The 22,935-nt window shown below is 40.8% G+C and overlaps 3 protein-coding genes across 7 annotated transcripts in view; 1 reads left to right on the top strand and 2 right to left on the bottom strand.

The window, feature by feature from the left end:
- The window catches only part of tmem117 (transmembrane protein 117), a 54,360-nt gene extending 53,093 nt beyond the window's left edge, over window positions 1–1,267 (bottom strand). Inside the window, exon 1 of one of the 3 annotated variants that reach the window (XM_017699390.2) lies at window positions 909–1,267. Coding sequence is in view for 2 of the 3 variants with exons in the window: in XM_037542979.1 (XP_037398876.1) it covers window positions 450–558 (109 nt within the window). In the remaining variant the exon portion in view is untranslated. Of the gene's footprint in view, window positions 1–449; window positions 776–908 lie in introns of those variants that run through there. The other 2 variants (XM_037542979.1, XM_017699389.2) reach the window with 2 other exon arrangements.
- Window positions 1,268–5,041: 3,774 nt separating this feature from the next.
- Window positions 5,042–14,601, top strand: twf1a (twinfilin actin-binding protein 1a). Its single transcript, XM_017699388.2, has 9 exons — window positions 5,042–5,150; window positions 6,473–6,550; window positions 6,779–6,957; window positions 9,883–9,978; window positions 10,517–10,621; window positions 11,607–11,732; window positions 12,215–12,365; window positions 12,676–12,797; window positions 12,925–14,601. Exons 1-9 carry the CDS (start codon window positions 5,126–5,128, stop codon window positions 13,090–13,092), a joined length of 1,050 nt encoding a protein of 349 aa, XP_017554877.1. The 5' UTR covers window positions 5,042–5,125; the 3' UTR covers window positions 13,093–14,601.
- Window positions 14,602–14,644: 43 nt separating this feature from the next.
- Window positions 14,645–20,587, bottom strand: irak4 (interleukin-1 receptor-associated kinase 4). Of its 3 annotated transcripts, XM_017699386.2 has the most exons (11): window positions 20,095–20,587; window positions 18,574–18,719; window positions 18,188–18,379; window positions 17,861–18,021; window positions 17,193–17,257; window positions 16,993–17,107; window positions 16,545–16,654; window positions 15,950–16,136; window positions 15,625–15,687; window positions 15,247–15,405; window positions 14,645–14,845 (listed from the first exon to the last, which is right to left on the bottom strand). In XM_017699386.2, exons 1-11 carry the CDS (start codon window positions 20,253–20,255, stop codon window positions 14,801–14,803), a joined length of 1,404 nt encoding a protein of 467 aa, XP_017554875.2. In that variant the 5' UTR covers window positions 20,256–20,587; the 3' UTR covers window positions 14,645–14,800. The 3 variants fall into 3 exon arrangements, with proteins under 3 accessions (XP_017554875.2, XP_017554874.2, XP_017554876.2); XM_017699385.2 differs by lacking the exon at window positions 14,645–14,845 and having other exon boundaries at window positions 14,852–15,405; XM_017699387.2 differs by lacking the exon at window positions 14,645–14,845 and having other exon boundaries at window positions 15,310–15,401.
- Window positions 20,588–22,935: the final 2,348 nt, after the last annotated feature.

Raw genomic sequence — 22,935 nt, forward strand, 5'->3', positions numbered from 1 at the left:
CACCCCCTGCTCCAGCAGCTCCTCAAAATACCCAGCGTGGAGACGAGAGGTGATGTAAGAGGCTGGGAATAGCGCTAGGCTGCTGCTGGGAAATGCTGAGACTGTTGTGGCATTTTGCTTGCATGTGTGTAATGCAGCCAAGGGTGGTGTTTATAGCAGGACCCCAACAGAACCGTTGTTGTCTCGCCTACAGTGCCAGCACTTCCAGCCACACAACAACACACTCAAGCACCCAGGAAAACGAGCTGAACACCGCGCTGAATGTCACCACTGCATCCATGCTGAGCATTAATAAGTGATACTGAGCTCAAGACCTGCTCCACATGAAGTGTGGGTCCTTCTGGAAAAGCAAACCAGCTTAATTCATTCATTCCAGCACTTTCTGCTGCTTATCTGCTCCAGTCCTTGCTCCACACAGACTACTGCGATAAAGCACAACCAGCTCTCACTCTGTTCATTCATTCTGGCATCGAGTAGCGTTTTCTGTGAGCAGGTAAAAGAGCGTGAAGAACCGCTCATGCTCTTACGAAGGCAGTCGTGCAGCATGTCCGAGCCCATCACATCGCCACAGCGGGGAGGAAGGGTAGGTTAGCTTAGCTCCCCCTGCCCGCACGCCGCTCCGCTCACAGACCACCACCGCCGCCGCTCCACACACTCACACAGCTGGTACACCTAATGTCTTGCAGTCGGCAAGCACGCGAATTAATCCCATTTTCACTACGGAGACTGTGATGTACACATGAACGTTGAGAGAGAGAGAGAGAGAGCGAGAGAGAGAGAGAGAGAGAGAGAGAGAGAGAGAGAGAGAGAGAGGCAGACAGACAGGCGTTGAGCCCGCCCCTCAACTCTCACACCAACCGCCCCCCTTAAACAGACACACACCCCCAGACGCAGACACGGTGGTCTACCTGCTCCAGGCTGGTCAGTTGTCCTCTCAGACTGTCCCGTGTTCAGCCTCTGCTCGGCCTCATTGAGCGCTGAGGGGAGCAGGACTGTGAGCTGAACCTGCTGTTACTAAGACAAACGCGTTCCCTCATCATCCTCTTTGTTTTGGTTCGCGGCTCCGGCGAGGAGGAGGAGGAGGCGCTGCTTCTGGATGTAGCAGCGGTGCTAAAAGCTAACAGCAGCAACAGCCTCATACCATCAACTCAGTGGGCTGGAACAATAACAGACTCACACGGGCACAGAGATTATCAGAAGCAGAGGGAGCGGCAACTCGCAGGGGACACATTTACATAACGTTACAGCCAATACGCAGGGCAGGATCATGAACTAAGCCTAAGAGGACATGGCAGATGTGTTTGCTTTACCAGGCCACTGTCGGATGCTGGCTTAAAGGGGAATTCCACCGATTTTGAAGTTTCTTTAGTGGTTGGTTCAGGGATTGAGATGTAAACCAGGTCATTCAGAGAGTTTTGTTGTGAAATGGTTCATTTATAGACTGATTTTTTTTACAGTGGTGGTGATGGGAACCAGGAGTCCTGATGTCTACAGTGCAAACAAAGCCATTTAAATTACTATCCAAAACCACCAGTGTGTGGTCCTATTAACGCGTGGGAACGAGATCCTAAGGTGTGGGAATAAGATGATTAAGTCGTGGCCATGACTTAGTAAGGTTTACTAAGAGATCGCACCTTACCAAGTCGTGGCCATGCATTAGGATCTTGTTCCCATGCTTTACTAAGTCATGGCCACGCATTATTTTTATTTATACAGGATGTCACCAGTGGAGCTCCGTAAACCTACACTGATTTTAACTGAGTTTATATATGTAATGTTAATTGTGGTGAAAGAGTGGTAAATCTGAAAAAATACATTTTCCTTGGGGACTGTTTTGCTCTAAAATACCTTTCATGCAGGCCAAGCAATGTCTTAGAGATCAGGCTGAGTATTTATAAAGAGACACTTTTAGAGTCATGGGACGCTACATGTCTGGTTCCTGTCATCACCACTGTGAACAATTTCCACAAACAAAACCACTCTGAATGATTTTGTTTACATCTTAACCATGTAATTATGTAGAAGATTTGACAAATCGGTGGAGTTCCCCTTGAGGTCAAGCACTGGGGGAAATATCTGTTCACTAGTATAAAAAAATGCACACTTATATGGCCTCTTCAAGGTAGGCATTTAGTGGTTCAAAGTTGAACTGTGACATTTAACCTTTTCTGCATGGTGTTGCCATTTGGCAACAATTGCTTCCTTTTGACTTTTTGACAGACTGCAATTTTAAAGAAGTTTTATTTTCCAATTCCTTTTTGAAACTCAAGGAATTATGAGAGACATGGCATACTTTTATGCAGTTATATGCCTTTCTATTGCAATCTGTACTTTTCACACACACACATACATACACACACACACACACACACACACACACACACACACACATACATACACACATACATACACATATCACATGAAGCCTGCATCTTTAGTTTGTATACAGTTCAATACAGCTACATCACAGGGAATTCGAAACATCAGTGGAAAGTTAGTTTTTTTTAAATAAATAAAACATTTTTGAATCCTATGGGTTTTGTTTAAAATGTTACATTATTATTGTTGTCATGTGGCAACAACTTTGTTTATATTCCGTTTATGTATGCTTGCCTGCAATGCAATTTTTTTTCTATTCCTGGAAAATGAATACAGTGCCATGTGGCAGTGTTCTGGTTTATACAGACTGTGTGCATTGTAGATGCTGTATTGTTGCATTCTCTATGGATTCTCATTCTCTGTGAATATGGTCAGTGCTCCTCCCCGGGGCGCTGTCTTCACTCCTCCTCTCCATCCATCCTAAGGTTCCCATTGGCTATCATTATATTTACCATGTTAAATGTACTTTTTGACACCTCTATACTTTGTGTGACAAGGTCCATTTTTACGACTTCTCCATAATGGGTTTCTCATCTCCGAGATGGGCATCTTCTTAATTCTTTAAGAGTTACGACCCATTCCTACTCGCTGCTTCTCTGTTTCCTCAGTAAAAGCTAGCTTGTTTTTAATACAAAGGCCGTATTTCTTACAGCTCATATCTGCTCATCTCTTGAGGCTTTCTGGTGCCTGGTACAGACACCTCTCGCCTAGAAGCATTAGACCTAACCTTTCCTACCTAAGGCTGCCTGGGCCTTAGGTACAATGACTCTATACTCTATTTTAATAGTTTCTAAATTAATGATTACTGCAAACCTTTTATTAATAATGATTCAAGGATATATTCCATCAATAAATTTCCTCACTCTTTAAAAGTTTCTTGACACAATTTTGAATTCATTGCTTCCTCAATGATAGTAACTCCTCCAGACCCTCAGGCAGCAAAGCCACTCCAACCCGCAGGGCACCTCCCTGAGAGTGGAGATAATATTTAGCCATGCAGTATTTTCTTCCCTCTACCTGATACATTGAGCATTTCTCTCAAAGAGTTCTTTCGTCTCATCCATCCACAGAGCATTGTGCTTTTGTGGAACATCTGTGTGAGCTTTTGAAAACATTAGACATTTTTGTTTTTTGGGGGCAGTGGTTCTGGTCATGCATGAAAACATAGAGTGGACGTACAAAACAAACTTTTGGAAATTTGAGGGATTTTTGCAGGTCCTTTCCTCTTTCCCTTGAATTTTTTTCAGATGGCAGTGCATGCTGTTCTTTTTGCAGGAGGCTCACTCTTAGGGAGACGAGCAGCAGTGCTGAATAGTCTCCACTCTTGTACAGTCTGTAGACCACCAATCCAACCAATCCAAGCTAAATTCTTTCATCTCCATGCCTGTTTCAATTTTCTCACTAGCACTAGATAACCAATAACAGTACCTTCTACTGGACATACCAGTAGCACCAAAACTTAGTTCCCAGACTGATATTCTTTACAGCAACTTGAAAATGTGAATGCTGACAGGTAGAGAGACAGCAGTAATGTATAGTATTATTGTGGTGGTGGTGTAGTGTAGTGGGTAACACCTTTGCTTTCTACACTGTAGACTGGGGCTCAATCCCCTGCCTGGGTAATCACCCTACACTATACCAATAAGAGTCCTTGGGCAAGACTCCTAACACTACCTTTGCCTACCTACTGCTGTCTTACACTTCTCCTACAAATTGACATTTCCTTTTGTCACAGGGTCAGTATCCCTTTACTGTATCTCTGATCCTGTAACTGGTGCCATACTATAAAACTGACATGTAAACAAAAGAGCTGGGGTTGACACACATGATGAATATGCAATAGCTAGTTTTATGCTGAAGCACATGGCATCACATTCACTCATACAAGATTTTTTAGATATATTTGAATTGCACAGATATTATATTTTCTGCACAATTTGCAGCAGAGTTGATGATCATGCATCAAACATACAAAAGCATCTAAAAGGTGATAGATGAACTCTTTGCATGCTGTTCTGCTTTATAATAAAATGAGAGCACTTCCTCAAATATATGTGACTCAAAGAAAACAGCTTCCTTCAGTTTTTCCCCCTTGTCATTACAGGGGTGATGGTATATAGAGGGCAGCATGATATTAAAATGATATACTTTTGCACAATGTGTGCATCTAAATATGAGTTGAAAAATGACATGTAAAACATTAGCTTGCATATTTTGTCAATGTAGTTCAATTAAAGACAAAAATGTGTGGGTTTTTGGTCATGTTTATGACACCCAGGGCTTTTCAATCTTGAAAATGTTTTCTAACATTTGAAAAAGAAATACAAATTTTAGTGGCAAAAGAAGCTGATATAGAATGTGTGTCTGTCATGCTGTATTTGTATCTGTTTTAATCGTGTGAATGTCAAAGCTGCAGAGAAATGCTGAAATTACCCATTTATTCACGTACAATTTAAGAAAATAATACTTAATATGTAAAATTATATTTTACTATTGTTGTTTTGTTTCTTTCTCTTTTTTCTCTGTCAAAATCTCAGAAAACGAGAATGTATTGAAACGTTATCAAGCCCAGCGTGATGGTCACGTTTCCATTGAAACCGGTTTCTCATTGCGCATGCGCAGTTGTTGGGAGGCGTCGCTGGACCGGGCTAGTGACGTAACAGACTGCAGCCAGTGGCATCGCTGCCCTCTGCTTCCTTCTTCCTGACTCTGCTCGCCGTCTCAGACGAACCGCTCCGACCCGAAAATGTCTCACCAGACGGGGATTCAAGGTAAGCCTTCTTTTGTTTCAGGACTCTGCACGCCCTCATGGGCCATACTGTCCCTCCGGCGAGGAGCACCTTGCGGTTGTGAGGCTGATCTGTGCGGAGGGTGGTCGCTGTCTGGGGGCTGTCAGGCTCCGCTCAGTACGAGCAGAAAGAGCCGCCGCCTGTAGTAACAACCTGCTCGCCTTTTTAACTCTACACCAGCCAACCGCCTTGCACACCGCCTCTGGGTGGTAACTGGGTCGGAGGTGGGCTGGCTTGCTCCGCTCGCCTCGCTCCTGCCGAGCTCTCGTGTCTGGAAGCGTTCGTGTTTCGTGTGCGGTGATTTTGAGATGTAGAAGCGGGCAACGCCTTCACGCCTTCACTCCTCCAGCTGCTCCGTTTCCACACACGGGCCGAGGAGCCGCATATCTCAGGACGCAGGCAGGGGTCTCTGACCGGGTCTGAATAACCTGCACTTGCTGAAAAATGAACGGCAATAATACCTCTAGCTTCTTAACAGCAGCATGTGATTAAACCAAGACTGTGAGCCAGGTGTTCCACCAGTTTGCCCTACCCGTCGAGAGCTCCTACTGAGCATGCGCACATTACTGTAGCATAGTAGCTTTAGTGTTTTAAAGGTTTCATTGAGTTTTTAAAGTTAATTCAGTGCAGACTCAGCCTAATATTGCAGCTTAACCCCTGATAGGATGACTTACTGTATTAAAACGTCCCAATTATTCTGTTAATGATTGCAACATTTTCTGAAAATTATATTTATATAAAATTTTCTGTATTTCTGTCAAACCTGTAAATTTCATTGCTGTTAGCTTTTTCTGGGAGGGTGATTTAGGCTACCTGGGGTTTTGCTGCCAGTATCATTTTACAACATGGTGATTTAGGCAGCCAGTGTATCATTCCAACAGTTTATGTAGAGCGCGCTCTATAAATATGCACTGTGTACTGCTAACACGGTGCTCTTTACTGGGGAAGTTGTGGTTTCTTATTTTAACTTTTCTCTCTTAATGATTCATTGAGTGACTGTGGCAGTTTATTGTTATTATCCTAAGTATGTGGTTATGTAGTGAGGTTAGCAAACTTGTTTATGTAAGTAAATAAATGTCTGTTGACTGCATCCATTTTACTGCGTTAGGAAACATAAGTGGGGCAGGCTTAGCTGGCTGTCTGTTGTTACTCAGCTCCTGCCTTCATTTTATACAGATGTGGAATTTGGAGAGCTGGCACAGCACAAGCTGTAGAGAAAAAAATCCAAAAACAGGAGCAATATGTTCAGTTGTTAGTGTTCAAACTAATACTAATCATCCAATCCGTATCTTCTTGTCTTTAAGCTGCTGGGGAGGTGAAAGACATATTTGCCCGTGCCAGGAATGGAGACTACAGAGCTCTGAAGATCGTGATTGAAGATGGTAAGGAGACCTCAGGGGCACACACTATGTATAGTGACATCCCAACACTGAGCTCTGGCCTACAGTGTGGAACCCTCACATAGCAATGAGTCATAAAATCTAAACTTCCTTGTCTGCTGACTGCACTTCTGAAATGTCTTGCTGAACATTGAGACATATGCAGTGCCTAATGTGGCTGGCTTGAAAGTATCACAACATAAAATGCTTATCATTTTTTCTGTTTTATAGAAAAGCTAGTACTTGGTGACACCAAGCGGGCATCTCGGAGTTGGGAGGAAGACTACAACTCTCTTGTCCTTCCTTTGCTGGACAACGACTTGCCATGCTACATCTTGTATAGGCTGGACTCCACCAATAGCTTTGGACATGAGTGGGTCTTCATCGCCTGGTCGCCAGACCACTCTCCGGTAAGGTGTTTTTGTTTGTTTTGGAGAGATTGTGATGAGTTAAATGGGTGGTAGAATGTATTTTGGGTTGAATTAGTTGATTTTAGGTTAAGGTTATTCATGCTTTTTAAAGAATGATTGCAACTAGTTGTTCTCTTGGATCGTGTAATAATAATGAGTATCATTGTATGGTTACACCTCTGATGTGGTGTCGTCAGTATCTAGTCCGTGTTGTGACCCTGTCAGGAACACAAGGTCTAAGCTGGTTTTCTCTATGTGAAAAATGAGTCGCATTTTTAGAAATCATGCCCTGTGGTAAACAAATGTTGCCATACATACAGCTTTCCTCTGAACACTGACAGCTCTTTGGAGTTATGAGGTCATCGAGAAGCTGAAATATGACTGTTGCCATGAGCAAGCTAGCACTGCTGCATGCTGAGTTTACATCATTAGCCTGGTAAACCCACTAAAACACCCCACACAAAGTAGCAAGCTTTGGCAGATGTTAGTAGCTTAGAGGCATCTGCAGTTTTAGGCTACAGTTTTGAATAGCTGGTGTTAATATAAGTGTTGAAGTTTAATAATAGACTTAATTTCATGCTATGTCATTTCAGTGTGCAAGAGTGTTAGCTAGCTGGTAGTGTGTCTCTAGCATTATATGTATTTTGATTGATTAACATCCTCATAATTCAGGGGATTCAGTAATTCTTAGCTTCAGATGTATTTTAGTATGTGATTGTTACAGGGTATGAGTGCATGTTAGATTGCAGTTGTCCTGCCATAGAAGACTTTCTTTTCTAAAGTGAAAAGGGAAAAGTGTCACTATGATCCACACCGATTGGCTCAGCAACGGAATCTGCCGCCCAAAGCAAAATGCTTTAGCCAATAAGAATGGAGAGGAGCCAAGGCTGAACATTTTTACCCTCTGTGTGACTGTAACAGGTTTAGACCTGTCAGCACAATTCCAGGAGGCTATGAGGCGATAGATATATATGGAAGTTGTCCACACATCTGAGTTCAGTTTAGCAGTTATTCTTGTACCCGTTTAAAAGGTTTGTTCACCTAAAGCTTTAAATAGAAATGTTAGCCTATGATAAGCGCCTTCTGTCTTCTAAATGAGTAGGACGCTGGAGGGGAAGTTAGTTCTAGATTTCTTACATTTATAGCATCTGCAGAGAAGCCAGGCAAGGTTTCATAAATTACATTGGCATTTATACTCAGTAGTGTCAGTTTACATAGAGACTCCAAACTGAATTGTATCTCAGAACTCTGCATATGAAGAGCACAGAAATGCCATTAGCTTGTCTTTGTATTGTGAAGTGTTATGTCATCAGGTAACTCTACGCAGAAAATAAAGGAGCCTAGATGTAGCACCTCTGTAGTAATGGCTGTTTTTGCCATTTGTTGTAGGTCTGTACAAGCAACTTCTGCCCAGAAGTACTGCAGTTTCAGTTCTTTTTCAGCCAGATTTATGTTGTATTATAGGTTGTGTTTGACTAGGGACTCATTGTTTCACTAGCAGATTATATTACTGTTTTCAGTGTAGAAGGAAAATACCACTGCAGCTGTCAGGATCATAAAAATGAAAAATCTGCAGTAAATATGAAAGAGTTGTGATTGGTTGTGATTACATGGTTGTCTGTTTGGTTGTCTGACACTGCAGTTGTGCCCTAGAGCAGTACAGTTATTCTGACAAACATGACAAATACTTGGGCGCAACTTGAGAGAATTAAAGCAAGTAAAACTTAATGTTCCCTTTTCCCTTTTTTGGATATACTACCACTGATGCCTGGTAGAATTATAAAATAAACCTGCATAATTTAATAGAATTTTTAGTAATATTAGTAATAATTAGTAATATTTTTCAAATTTAAGTGATCAGATACTTCTTACTGCAACACAAGAAGCTTTGATGTTTTTCTGTGTACTGTTGTCTGTGTACTACAGTAATTTAAAGCTATATATACATCATTACATTACATTTTTGAAGTGCGCGTGCATGCATGCTGCCTGTTACAGTAGCTCCCGTTCGTGTTTTTTCGTTTTTCTTCTTAACTTTTATTGATCAATAAAGGATTCTGATTCTGATTACCACAACACACTGACAGTCACTGACTCTTTCTTTTTACTACATTTTGCTATGTGGCACAAGTAAAAAGGAAACAAAAGTGTCTATAGCTAAAAAACTTTTGTCACATTGTTTTAGTTCACAGCACAGTTTCCTAGGAAATGTGTGGGAAAAAATGCGATAATTAGAATTTCAGTAAAATGTGCCCCCAAAAAATGAGAAAAACGAACTCCTCAGGTGTTTTGTTGTGCTATATAGAGCTTGGTTTAGTCAAGTCAGAGTTTATTTATATAGCGCTTTTACAGCAGGTATTGTCACAAAGCAGCTTTACAGAAAACTCCAGGTCCAAGCCCTCGTAAGCAAGTGAGTGGCAACAGTGGCAAGGAGAAACACCTTAAGAGTACGATGAAGAAACCTTGAGAGGTGCCGTGACCCAAAAATGGAACCCATCCTCCTCCGGTCGACACCGGATAACAAATAATAGCACAATTTACTAAATTAAATTAATCCATTTTCATCTGTGTTGTGCTAATCACACTCAAATATTTATGGACATGTTTTAAAGTGGTGAGAATGACCTAGTAGCTAAACCAGTGGTGTCCAGTCCTATCCACAGAGGGCTGGTGTGGCTGCAGGTCTTCACTCCAAATAAGCAGAAGCACACCTGATTCCACTAGTTTAATCCGTTCCTCTCAGGCTTCAAACATTTGATCATGTGATCTCCTGCTTTGTTGGAATGAAAACCTGCAGCCACACCAGCCCTTTGTGGGTAGATTTGGAAGCTCCTGAGCTAAACTATCAAAGCAAGTCACCTTCCTATTTAAGAGAAAATATATAATGCCATTTGTTGTAATTTTGACCTTTCTTTTTTCCTATAGGTGCGACATAAAATGCTTTATGCTGCTACCAGAGCTACGGTGAAGAAGGAGTTTGGAGGCGGCCACATTAAAGATGAGATTTTCGGCACTGTAAAGGTCAGTAAAGTACATTACTAAAAGGAACACCGTGATAAGTACACAGTGAGCTCTTGATTAATGATAAAGCAGTGAACAGTCAGCATCTTCATTATTTGTGGTACAGACACGGTTATGATTCTAAAACAATGGCGACTTTCTTATAAAGGTAAAGGAAGGAGAAGCACATGACCCCTCTCATAATAATAAAACAAAGGAAACAAAAGTGTCTACAGCTACAATGTGTGTCTCATTGTTTATAAAGAATGGGTTCAAGCCCCTTCTTTGCCTTGACCAAAGAGATGACAGAACATTTTTACAAACATCACAGAATGGGCCATTAAATGATCTTAGTTGTCTTAAACAGGGTTGGCCTTTAATATTATATCATATTAGAACAACCAATTCAGATGAGGCCATTTTCAGGAATTGAAAGCCTACAGTTCCACATATGAGTTCTTTTGAGCTTAAAGTTTTTTATTCCTTACTCTCATAAAGATTCATGACGATAAGTTGTGTAAACAGCACCCCTCCCCCCTTTTGAATTGTTCTTCTTCAGGATGATATTTCTCTTAATGGATACAAGAAGCACATCACTTCACAGTCTGCTCCTCTTCCCCTCACTGCTGCTGAAGAGGAACTGCGACAGATTAAGCTCAGTGAGGTACACACACATCTCTCACCATCACTGAAGTCTCTAACCTTGACTATGAAATCTGAATGAAGCTTTAAAATGAACAACACTTTTGGAAATTGATAAAATCATTCATTGAAGCACAATTGGCTGCAGCTGTGCTTGACTGCTGTTACTGCAGCTCCAGGAAAAGTGTTTCTCAAAACATATGTGAAGTAGAATGTTGCTGCAACAGTACATCAGACTTCTACTTTTCTCTGTATTTTCCTACAATCTAATGTCTTTACACTGTTCATCTTATTTATCAGTTGATGTATGCCTCCACAGCACAATACCCCAGGCACTTGCAAAGAGCAGTTTGTTTTAGCCTCTTGCCCTTCTAATTGCTGAGTTCCTAGTTTTGAATGGGAATAGTGTGTGCTGAACTCACACCATATAAGGAAATGCGCAGAAAGAGCCGTGCCTCCTCTCTTCCCGGAAGCCAGTCAGAGAGGGAGAAAATCTAAAAAGGAAGTGGGACTGCCTTTTCTGTCACAGCCCACAGAGAACATATGACGTTATACTAGTTGCATTACATGGCACAGAACACTGCAGTTCTTCATGTATATCTGACAAAAGCTTAGTTTTCTTTTGTAAAAAAGTATAGTATGTATTTTTGATGCTGCTTGCAGGTTATTTCAAAGAAGAACAAAAAAAAATTATAGCTGAAAATTTTCTAAATGTGCTAAAGACTGTGAGCTAAAACCATAGCCAGACTGGCCACTCCTGCAAAAACACAGTCATGACACAGTAAACTCACAGATCACTCGGGACAGGTCTCAACACATTAATCAGAGCTGATTTTAGGGAAATAATAATTGTTTACACTGGATTAGGGAACATAAAATATCTGGAAATTGATAAAGAAACACCTAGTAGTTGTGATAATTGCAGTAGTTTGCTTGTTTTGGGTTTCTGCTTGATTTCAAGCAGAGTATAGTGATTTATGTGCTGAACCTGTTTTTTTTTTCTGCAGGTGCAAACTGACATCAGTGTGGACACCAAGCAGCAGACCCTGCAGGGTGTTGCTTTCCCTTTGCACGGAGACGCAATGGAAGCATTGCAGAAGTTTAGGGACAAGACGTTTAACTACGTTCAGCTGGTAAGGCAGTTACATCTGCCCCTCCCACCATTTCATCAAAGAATCTGAGAGCAATGTTCTCTAGAAATTTCTCAGAAGTTTTGCTGTGCAGGTATTGAAGTTTAGAAAGAAGTGGCACTTTGTGGCAAGCATCTCAATAAGAGTTAGACGCTTGGTCTGGTTTCAGATTCCCTTTTCTGCAGTAGGTAGTCGTATTTGGTAAGACAAAAACTGACTGTAGGAGAGCAGGCCTCCCTTCAACTGTGTAGTTCCTGTTCTATTAACTTGAGTTAGTTGTAAATGTAAAAAGTGCGGTACATAAGGTCCCCAGCTGGGTGTAGAAAATAATGCTGAAACACTGGTCGGTAATGAATCTCATTAGTGATCTTAGATCAGTAGTGAAGTGAGTTTTTAATAGTGCTTAAATATAAAAAAGAAATCATAATAGACTGGTAGATTTTCATTCTAATGTAAATAAATATGTGTCTGTTATTTATCAACAGAAGATAGATTTTGACAAGGAGCTCATTATGTTGTCAAACACTGACCGGACAGAAGTGAGAGATCTACCCAAGAGGATTCCTAAAGATGCTGCGCGTTACCACTTCTTCCTCTACAAGCATTCACACGAGGGAGACCACCTGGAATCTATAGGTGAATATCTTTGCTCATGATATTGGTGGAAGATTGTAGGTAAGGAGGGCAGTGTTTCCAGATTGGACAGTTTCCTGACAAATTTCTGATGGGTTGAGCAGTGGCATGGGTTTAGAAGGATGCTTGGGCTAAGTTTTTTTTTGAGTGAAACTATGGGAGCAGGAAAGGAAACCCTGAAGGAAAGTGATTCCAACATTTTGGTATCATTTATTGCTAAGGCTTTTAAAATCTTTTCTGATTTTACTTTGTGAATGCGAGGCTTGTTTATTGCACATTGTTCTTGTAATAACAACATTTTTTTCTGCTGCAGTGTTTATCTACTCGATGCCTGGCTACAGCTGCAGCATTAAAGAAAGGATGCTTTACTCTAGCTGTAAGAGTCCTCTCATAGACATGGTGGAGAGCAAACTGCAGATGGAGATAGAAAAAAAGGTATGAGGCTTTTTGATTATTTTGCTTTGTCGATAATACTGGTTGCAAAAGGAATACATCTTGTTGCCTTTTAATTATTGCTGTGGGTTGTTAACATCTTTTATTTTTATGCATTTCTCGCTTATAGTTGGAAATTGATAATGGTGATGAGTTGACCGCTGACTTCCTGTATGAGGAGGTCCACCCCAAACAGCATGCTCACAAGCAGGCCTTTGCCAAGCCCAAAGGTCCTGCTGGAAGGAGAGGGGATCGCAGGATCACTCGGCAGCGTGGCGATGGGGAGGATGCTGATTAAATGCACACATGGCCAAACTCCCTTCTTTCTGCGCTCCAGTGGAACATTCCAGATGATGGAAACCAAGCCTGTTTCACACAAAGCTCTCTACCATTATAAAATATAAATATATGTTACCCCCGATTCAACCCAAGGCCACAAAGACAGCCACCTCACGATGAACTATGCACACAAAGGAACACACTGACATGGTGGTTTGACCTCTGTAGCCTCACTCATGGTATTTGATAGAAAAGTATTATTATGTGAGCAAGAGTTTTCACTCATGGTTAGGATTAAGTCAGGAATCAAACATTTCTCCTAGTGCGGATTCATAGAATACATGTCGCATTTAAAAAAAAGATTCATGCTTAAATTTGGTAAACAGCATGAACAGCACTGGTGGAACATCATCCATTTTAGACATGTGCTATTTACTCAGATGGATTATACCACTTTGACTCATGAAAAAAATCATGATTTACATTGTGCAAAGGTCAGTAAGTGCAGTATGAATTGTTACAGTACTGGATGGTTAGTGTTTTAGCATGAAAGTGTAAGTTCTTCAATGTGAAAAAGAACAAAGAGACCTCCACAAAACCCCATTCCTTTATTTTTCCATTCCAGCTTTAATGTCTGTCATATTTTGTATTTTTACACACGAGGCCTAAGTTCTAGATGTCTTAAAACAAACACAGCTGTAACATCTCACGTATTATGGACTGTGTTTGGACACCAATATTTTAACATTCAGCATTGCTTTTTATAACATAATAAAAGTCCCATTTTTGATACAACTATCACTTTGATGTTCCCATTTGCCAAGAAACATATTTTCCTATGCAAGTGATGTATATACTGATTCAGTCAATGCTCTGTTATTTGTTATCTGATTTTTGTCATGTTTTGATTGTCTACGTAGCCATGGCATGGGTTATATTGGAAGTCGCAGCCAGGGTTGGGGTCCGTTTCGGTGAAATGAATCCAGTTAACCCTGATGTGTCCAAACATTTTGACATAGTGATGAGAAATGCAACCTTAGAAGTGAAATTGGTTTATATTGCACTAGATAATGCAGCAGACGTTTGGGAGATAAGGAGAAAAATGAGCTCCAGAACTTGTCTGTGAGGAGTCTGAATAGAAATGGATGGCTTTACATTAGTTTACTTAAAATGAGTTTGAAATGAAAGAACCCCAACTCAGATGTCCATTAAAGCTTGCTGAGTTGCTCATCACTGAAAAACTGCAATAGCTACTGCTGCTTTTTACAAAGCACTGCTGTGTGCTCTGCACACTGTAGCATGAGGTGTCAGGAAAAATAGTGTGACAAGATACAAGCCACCACGGGCACCTGCATCTACTGAAAATGAGAGGCAATCCACTGTTAATCAACTGTTATCTGTACAATAAGGCAATGCCTTTCCCATGTAAATGGACTTATATAGTGTCTTATGTCTCATGTCTGGTGGTCGTGAGAATGCTTTTCTCTGTATGTTTTTTAAAAGAAAAATAAAATATTTAAATCACTAATAATTACTTCTTTATTATATAATATCAGACAAAACACTCACCACTGGTTTGAAGATTCTTTAATAAGCCTACTGGGAAATAGTATTACAAAAACTCTGTTCTAACATACATACAAATATTTACATTTAAAAAAAATTTTTTTAACCTAAAATCAAGAATTTTACATCTAATTTAATATGAGAGGAGTATTCAGTCTCTCTTAGTTCTGCTGTAAGTGAGTAAGAGCCTCCAGCTCAGCAGCCACCTATAGATGAAAAGACAAAAATTTAAAAGCAATGATGCATGTTGTGATGCTGGAGTGGCGTTGATGCATGTATAAGCCTTGTGCCAGTTATGTAAAATGAATGTATTTATAGCACACTTTAATGCTGTATTTTATCCTAAAGCATTTTTTGTTTATTTTCACACTGCAATTAACATTTGACACATTTGCACAGGATCCAGTGACACATTAAGCTGAGGCCCTACCTCAGGGGCCCAACAGGAACAGGAGAGATCAGAGAAGTCATTCCTTCTTTTTTTTGAGTGTAGAAATCCTTATACTTTAGTACTTTCTTTTAAGCCGGGAAGTTCTGTTCACTAGATACAGTAGCTATAGAGAGATAAAAAGATAGAAGATGCTGTGCTAAAATGACACACACATACCTCCTTTAGCTGAGGCCTCCTGTTCTTCCCTTCTTTCAGACACTGGCTAGCCACAGTAAACATCTTCTCCACAGACTCCATATCCCAGTCTTCCATTCTCTTATCTACAAACTCCTCCAGTGTAATCTCCTCATCCTCTATCTCATGCTTCATCTCTATCTGAGAAAGACATTAAACATCCCAACACAGAGACATACAGGAAGCACATTACAAAGAGACACAGGACGCAAATGTTATTGGGACCACGGCTCTTCAAAACAGAACGTGTTATTTAAGAAACGAAAAGAGCTCTTTTAGAATCCTTCATTTTAAAAAGTATCACACATGAATGACTGAGACTGATTGTGTGTGGAAAGTAATGGGAAAATCAAAACTCACCAGAAGCTTTGGGTCCCGGTTTTCCTCAACTGGAGGAAGTCCAGACACTATTTCCAGCAGCACCTGCAAGAGTCAGCCAGGTTTAGCTTATTCTCAGTGAACTAAACATATGCTTTATTCATTAGATACCTAAGTGGCTAGTAAAATGCTGGCTGCGGATTTTTCCACTGTAGCGGCCTTCAGACCAAACTGTTGGCAGTGTGACTCACTTCTGCCTTATGGTCTGAAGCTGTCATACTAAAACTGTTCCTTTGGTTGAGGACTTTGTTTCTGATGCATTCTTTTTGCTATATATCTGCATCTCTCTACATGCATGAGAACATACCACTCCAAAGCTGAACACATCTGATTTGGGGGTGATCTCTCCTCGTAGTGCCTCTGGTGCCATGTAGGCCGTCGTACCCACAATTCTCTCTGTTATCACTGTCGTGCATGAGTGCTTAGCCGAGGCACGGGTTAGTCCAAAATCTGAAATCTTCGCGATGAATAATTCATCCAATAAAATATTTCCACTGTTGCATGAAACAAACAAAAAAAAAACAATTACGGGAAACAAAAATGCAAAATGCAGAGAAAGTTCCAAAGATATGCAATATATTGTCACTTCCATATCAATACCTCAAGATTTTTCTACATTATTTGTGAATGCCAACTGCTCTTTACACTGTGAAAACATTATATTACATATTGGCTGATAGAAATGAACCAAAATGACCTTTATCTCACACGAGGAATGTTTATTTTCTCCTGTAAAGTTACCATTTCAGAGAAATATGTTTCTATTAGGACATCTGTACATTTCCTGTCCAGCTATGGACATATACATCATAAAGAACAATCTGCTAAACCCTGACACAGCACATAATATTGCCCTCTTAATATGTGCAATATGGACTGAGTTCAGTGAAATAGTTGAATACCTTTTTACGTCTCGATGGATGTGGTTGTGTTGGTGAAGGTACTCCAGTCCTCTGGCTGTTCCCAGTGCTATTGCACACCTCACTCGCCAGGAAAGAGGAGTGCTTCCTGCCTGCATGGAGAGTTAATCTATGAATGTGCCCTTATTTATTTACAGGTGGAAGAACCACGTCAGCCCTGCAGTGACATGTAAAACCACCATTTGGGAATAACTGGATTGGTTTGATCTCCAGCAATAACATAATAGTAAACTACCTCAAAATCATAACTACATAGCTATAAGTACACAGTGAAAACTGCAGATTTATAAGCACACAGTTGCTTGTTCAAAACTCTTTCGAGTAACCCAAAGATAAACGTCTTTGGATAAGACCAAATGTCAGAGACCTGTCAATCCTTTCTGTAGTGTATAATCAGTTGTTGTTCAAAACATTTAGAGACTTTACTTACCAAACACGCTAGACGATCCAGTAATGAACCATTAGGCATATAAGCATAGACTAAACATGGGTGCTGGCCATCACTGGAGTAACCAACCATATTCACTAGATTCACATGTTTCAACCTGAAAAAACATAAGAAATCATAATAACATCACTGAAACAAGATCAGTCATGGCCAAAAAAGGGGGAGATTACTGCTATCATCACCTCGTCAGTGTCTGTATCTCCTGTTTGAACTGAGTCTTCAGCTCTTCTGGAGACAAGTCATCTTCCTGTTAGCGGAGAGCAGAGGCAGAATATTAGATTTAAGCAGAGGAGCAGAAACGTTGACCTTGTTGCTCACATCATGCATATCACATATATATGTACATACGTATGTATGTATATACATGTAGAATACAATTATTACAATTAGTACAAAGCAGAAGACTCCTGTCAATTGATTACAATCACACACGGGCCTGATGAGGCCTCCGACATACAGAGCTAGAATTTTATAATCTAAAACAAGATACTATACATTTTCAACATAGGAACATCTTACACTTCATTATCAACATATAATCGGGTCTGCAGACATTCTAATTTCTATGTCAGTTTTGTCACTTTCTCCAGGGTCAAAAAAGGGATTTTACATATGTTCTGTTTTTATATATAATGGGTCAGTATGTGAAGAAGTTCATTAAGCTTATTATTATTAGAGGTACTAATTTTGTGCTATGATGGATTTCTTTTTAAAAATATGAACGGGTAAAAAATAACACAAGCAGCACACAAAAATTCTTGCATTCAAATTAAAATATATTTTATTTTTTTACCAAAACTTTTTTGCTCATTTTCATAAAGTATGGTATATTAGTCACCCAAGCACTTACTAAATTGAGTTTCTTTACTGCTACAGGCGTGCCGTACAGGAGGCCTTTGAACACAGTTCCGAACCCGCCTTCCCCCAGCTTCCTGCCCCCATCTGAAACTGGCCTGTCATCCCAGCTCCCTGTGATCTGCGTCAGCTCTTTATATGTGAAAGTGTAGAATCCTGAATCCAAGAAGGATCAGAAATCAATTATTTCAAATCATGCATTATAAAAACAGTTATAATCATTGTACTTTAAAAGTCTGCATCTATCATATCATTCAAATAAAATGTTACTGTAATTATTAAAGCAAGATTGGTCAGTATACATGCATGATTACAGTCACACCTTCATCGTTACGTTCCTGATTTTCCTCTGGCTCTGTGGTGCTGTCAGGTGGAGTGTAAAGTGTTTCTTCTACTGCTGCTGCTTTAGTCAGTATCCCCCCACAAAGTGCAGTCTCTTCTTGGTAGAATTTAGTAGAAGGATCATCTTCTGCTTCTCTTCTGCTATTTGTGGCAGCAGGTGGTGCAGCTATATCTGGTTTCAGAAGCACATATTAACTACATTTACGAAATTGTACTTTTGACATCACTGTAACAGTAGTTTTCTACTTCTACAACTGAAAACATATTTATAGTCCTCAGTGAATTTACAGTTCTTAGTATTTTGGAATATAGCCATCACTATTGTTACTGTTAACAGGCTGATGTTTATTTGAAAGAATGTGTTACCTGGCAGAAGGACTCTAGCAGGAGCTAACAACTTGTGTCTGACAAGAATTTCAACCAGTTCTCCCACCGTGCTGTTTGTGGTCCCCCAGTCATACAACAGCTCTACTGTAGGACTTTTACCTTGGGCCACCAATCTTTCAAATCTCCTGTAAAAAGAAAAAAAAACATTGTTTATGAAAAGTCTGCCCTGACACCAAGAGGATAGCGGGCCACTGTTGGCCTGCTGATGACAAAGCTGGTGGACGACAGACATTTTGCTTAGTGCTTTCCAGGTGGCCCTCCAGTGGTTACACAGAGTATTAGACAAAACTTATTTTCCCTCATTTTCCACTCACAGCCCAATTTACTTATTTTTCCCTCCTTCCTTTCTTTAGTTTCTGTAGAGAATAAATGTAATTTAGCACAGTGTCAGCAAAACTATATTCTATGAAATCATTTATATCAGACTTAGTCATTATTTTCTCTCTGTTGTTGGTAATGCTTGTCTTAGTATATTATCTAAAATAAAAGGCTGCATAAATTTAAAATCGGTTTGAGGAGATTTAAAACTCGTTAGACCTTGTATGCAGGACAACAACCTGGGTGGTCTGAGGGTGGAGCAGCAGTGGCAAACAGTCAGGCTTACTTTATCAAGCCAGCGGATCAATGCTCGCTATGTGGGTGTTAGTCTCATGTGTGAAGGACAGTCAAGTGGTAGCAATAAACTGACAAGTGCCTAAGAAATGTGTGATTACCCATAAATAGAGGTAGACAGATGGTGGAATAGATGGACGGATGAATAGATAATAGAGATGGTAAATCAATGGGTTTGTTGTATCAGCTATCAGATAGATCAGTAAGGCGATACTCAAGGTTTTATTATCGTTATCAGTATCAGAAAAGATAAAGTTGTACTGAACCATCTCTGACTGACTGACAGGCTCACTGACTGACGGACAGACAGACAGATAATTTAGTTACTTTGAAGTGCACGCACTGCTAACACAGGTGTTGTGTAACTGCACACACTCAGTTGGTATAATGTACATAGAAAGGCATGGCTAATGGAATGGGACACTCTGAAGCAGCTGTCAGTGCAGTGTTTCTCAGCCCTGGTCATGGGGGGCCATTTCCCTGTACATTTAGTGCCCCCCCTCCCCATACTCCTGATCCAACTAATGAGCTTGTTAACAGCACCTTACTGAGTTAAAGTGGGTGAGTTAAGGCAGGAAGAGCAGTCAAAAGTGCAGAGCAGTGGGCCTCCAGGACCTGGGGGGATATAAAGCATTGGTCTGTGGAGCCGTAGACGTGTGGATGGATCTCCATCCAGTACCTCTGGGATGAGTTGGAGTGGCGTCTATGATCCAGAACTAATCATCTAAATGCAATAAAATCCTCACATCAATGTACCGTCATCAAAATGTCCAGGTTGTGGCTAACACCTTCCTACTGCATCATTACTAAAGCACAGGGCTCAGGTAAGGCGGGGCGGCGACGAGGTGTCCTTATAATAACACACGGTCTCTAGAGCTCCTGTCTTACCTGAGGTGGAGCTGAGAGTACCTCGGCTCCCCTGTGGGTTTCTGGATGTCCACCAGGACAGTTTTCCACGCGTCCTGCGGGTCCAGAAAGTCTGAGAGCTTCCTCAGGGTGGACTGACTCAGCTTCCTGATGAAGGTGTCCGCCGTCACAGCGCTGCTCATACTGAACCGATCCAGAACCAGAACTGCTTAAAGCACAGGTAAAAACACACTCACGCGCTATGACATTAACTCGGGGAGGGAGAAAGAGCAATCGCGTCTGGCCGGTACACTCTGAGGGCTTTTCCGATGTTGTGAAACTTCCTCAGTTTGAAGTCATTTCCCCTTCAGCTAACCTACATCGCCCCTTCACACGGAAACGAGCCCCCCCATGCATTCATGCTGTATGTGACACGGAGTTTCTAACTCTTCGTGTCTATTTGTGAAGCCTAACCAAGTTTGTCTGTTGGGCCGATAAAAGTTTCCACACCAGTGATAATGATGAGTTTGACATGGTGAACAGTGTGAGGCGGATATCGATGGTGTTAGGATGGCGCTCCATTCCGCCCTCCAGTGGTGGTAGTTTGTAACAGATCATTGTACTTGCCAGTTCACAGATCCAGCACAACCTGCTTCCAGCACAACCTGCTTAGACTAGAATGACTATACGTGCTGAGTGTATGTACTTTACATCCATCCATCCATCCATCCATCCATGCATCCATCCATCCATTTTCTAAGCCACTTTTCCCTTAGGGTCGCAGGGGGGTGGGGGTTGGGGTGCTGGAGCCTGTCCCAGCAGTCATCGGGCGGAAGGCAGGATACACCCTGAACAGGCCGTCAGTCCATCGCAGGGCAATGTACTTTACAATAAATCAGTAAAACAGTACAGTGACTGGGGAAGCAGAGGAGCAGGTATAGGCAGAAGATGCTCATCAGAACAACTGTAGTTTTTTTTTTTCTTCTCCACAGCAGTAAATGAATCCATCTATTCCGTCATTCAGTAAAGGCCTTCTGAAGAGGCTGTGGATTCATCAGGAAGGCAGATGTCCAGGCTTGTGGTTGGTGACCTCTGCTGTACAGCCTGTACAGTTAAATAAAGCTATTACTAAATCAAAAGCAGCAGTCAAAAAATCTGCTCGTCAACTGTAATAAAAAGGTTCCAAACACACGGAAACTAAATCAAAACGATCCAGTCCGCTGCAGAACTAGCTAAATCAAAAAGGAAAGTAGACAAACTAAAACAGAATTACTAAAAAAATCTGTGTTTGGCTGTCTTTAAGGAAAGCAGAGCTCGGTCGACTGTTGTTAACTAACAGCTTTGTCCCCACAACTGTATCACTCATTAACCACAATGCACCCCTCACACTTTAAACCTAAACTAAACCATCAGACCCCCTCACAGTGTTACAGTAATTCTTCTGTAACAAATTGCTTATTCGCAAAAGACTTTAATTTCAGCAAACATGCATAACATATAATATTGTGTATATAATAGTTTTAGTAGTGTATGTCAGTATAGGTAGGCTATAGGTATTGTTATTGCATATGTGCGTGTACTCACACATCTCTAGCTCCTCTCCATTGGGTCTTTATTATTCACTATTCTATTATAGCATTTTCTTTGAAAATACCCTATTTGTTTGTCTGGCCTGTTTAGTATGTTACATGTCATAACTGTGTGCACTCACCAAGACAAGCTCTGTGTACGTGTAAAATACATGGCAAAATAAAGTGATTCTGATTTTGATTCATTTTATTCTGCCCTTATCAAACACCTGCTGTGTCACAGTGCGTATTACTACAAACCAAAACTACAACTGAAACTAAATAAAAAATGACCCTAACATATCACAGAAAATATCAAAAGTAAAACATGAATGAATCAGTACTACTCAAAAGGTATATTTCTTCTTGAGTATGTTCGTGTGCTTTCTGTTAAGTGTCCATGTGTGTCCTGTTTGTCAAATTTGCAAAACCTAAGCCCACACTAAACACACATTAAATGCACGCTATCCTGAATGTTGTTGTACTAAAGCTAGTCGTATACTTCAAATGAAAGAACTAAACGAAATCAGACTACTACCGAACACACGCAGTGCAGCGATGCTGGGAACCCTGTGACACCAAAAAGACCAATCACAGTGGAGGTCTAAGAGTAAACAGCACAGTGATTTGGAGCGCTGTTTAGCAAGCGGCACACACTGCACACTCTGCACACAATCACCGCATCCATATATCCTTATATCCATAGACCAGATATCCCCTCAGTGTTGGTCCCACAGTTCAGCATGTTAGCGTTACTGTGCCCTTTGTGGGCAAAACCACAAACAACTGTGACTTTAGGCCAGGCCATATATGCCTCTTCACTCTAAAACAGGGAGGCCAAACTGAGTTCCTTCCTGGCAACAGCTCTGCAGTTAAACACACATGATTCAATTCAGCTAATTAGAAAAGCCTTCACAGACATTCAGAACTTAAAGCTTTAAAAGACAAAAAACACTGATCTCTGCAGGATGCTGTGGTCTAGAAAAAAAAACAAGTTTACACCTCTGCTGTAAAACCAAAGTAACCAATAAAATGATAATTAAATTCAGGTTGTAGTTGTAGCTGAGAGAGAGAGAGAGAGAGAGAGAGAGAGAGAGAGGAACTGATAAACTGATAAGCGCTTGGCAGTTTTTATGGAGGAATGTTAATGGTAAATTTTTCATTTTGTAAGGCATGCTTGATATGTTCAGCCTAAAGAGAAGTGCATGTGTGATTTCTTCCACATGCTAGTTGTGGGTGGTCAGAATGAGACAGAGACAGCAGTCACTGTGGATGGAAAGTATTAAAGATTTGGCTCTTGTGTTTTTTGTGCTAT

This window comes from Pygocentrus nattereri, chromosome 11, assembly GCF_015220715.1.
Source record: "Pygocentrus nattereri isolate fPygNat1 chromosome 11, fPygNat1.pri, whole genome shotgun sequence".
Classification (NCBI taxonomy): Eukaryota; Metazoa; Chordata; class Actinopteri; order Characiformes; family Serrasalmidae; genus Pygocentrus; species Pygocentrus nattereri.

Excerpts from the sequence above, each read along its gene's own strand:
- twf1a (XM_017699388.2), top strand. The coding sequence starts at position 5,126 with ATGTCTCACCAGACGGGGATTCAAG. Across the intron at positions 6,551-6,778 it reads GAAGATCGTGATTGAAGATG|AAAAGCTAGTACTTGGTGAC; the intron begins GTAAGGAGACCT and ends TCTGTTTTATAG. Across the intron at positions 10,622-11,606 it reads GACAGATTAAGCTCAGTGAG|GTGCAAACTGACATCAGTGT; the intron begins GTACACACACAT and ends TTTTTTCTGCAG.
- irak4 (XM_017699385.2), bottom strand. The coding sequence starts at position 20,255 with ATGAGCAGCGCTGTGACGGCGGACACCTTCATCAGGAAGCTGAGTCAG. Across the intron at positions 18,380-18,573 it reads TGCTAGAGTCCTTCTGCCAG|ATATAGCTGCACCACCTGCT; the intron begins GTAACACATTCT and ends TTCTGAAACCAG. Across the intron at positions 16,137-16,544 it reads ATCCATCGAGACGTAAAAAG|TGGAAATATTTTATTGGATG; the intron begins GTATTCAACTAT and ends TTCATGCAACAG.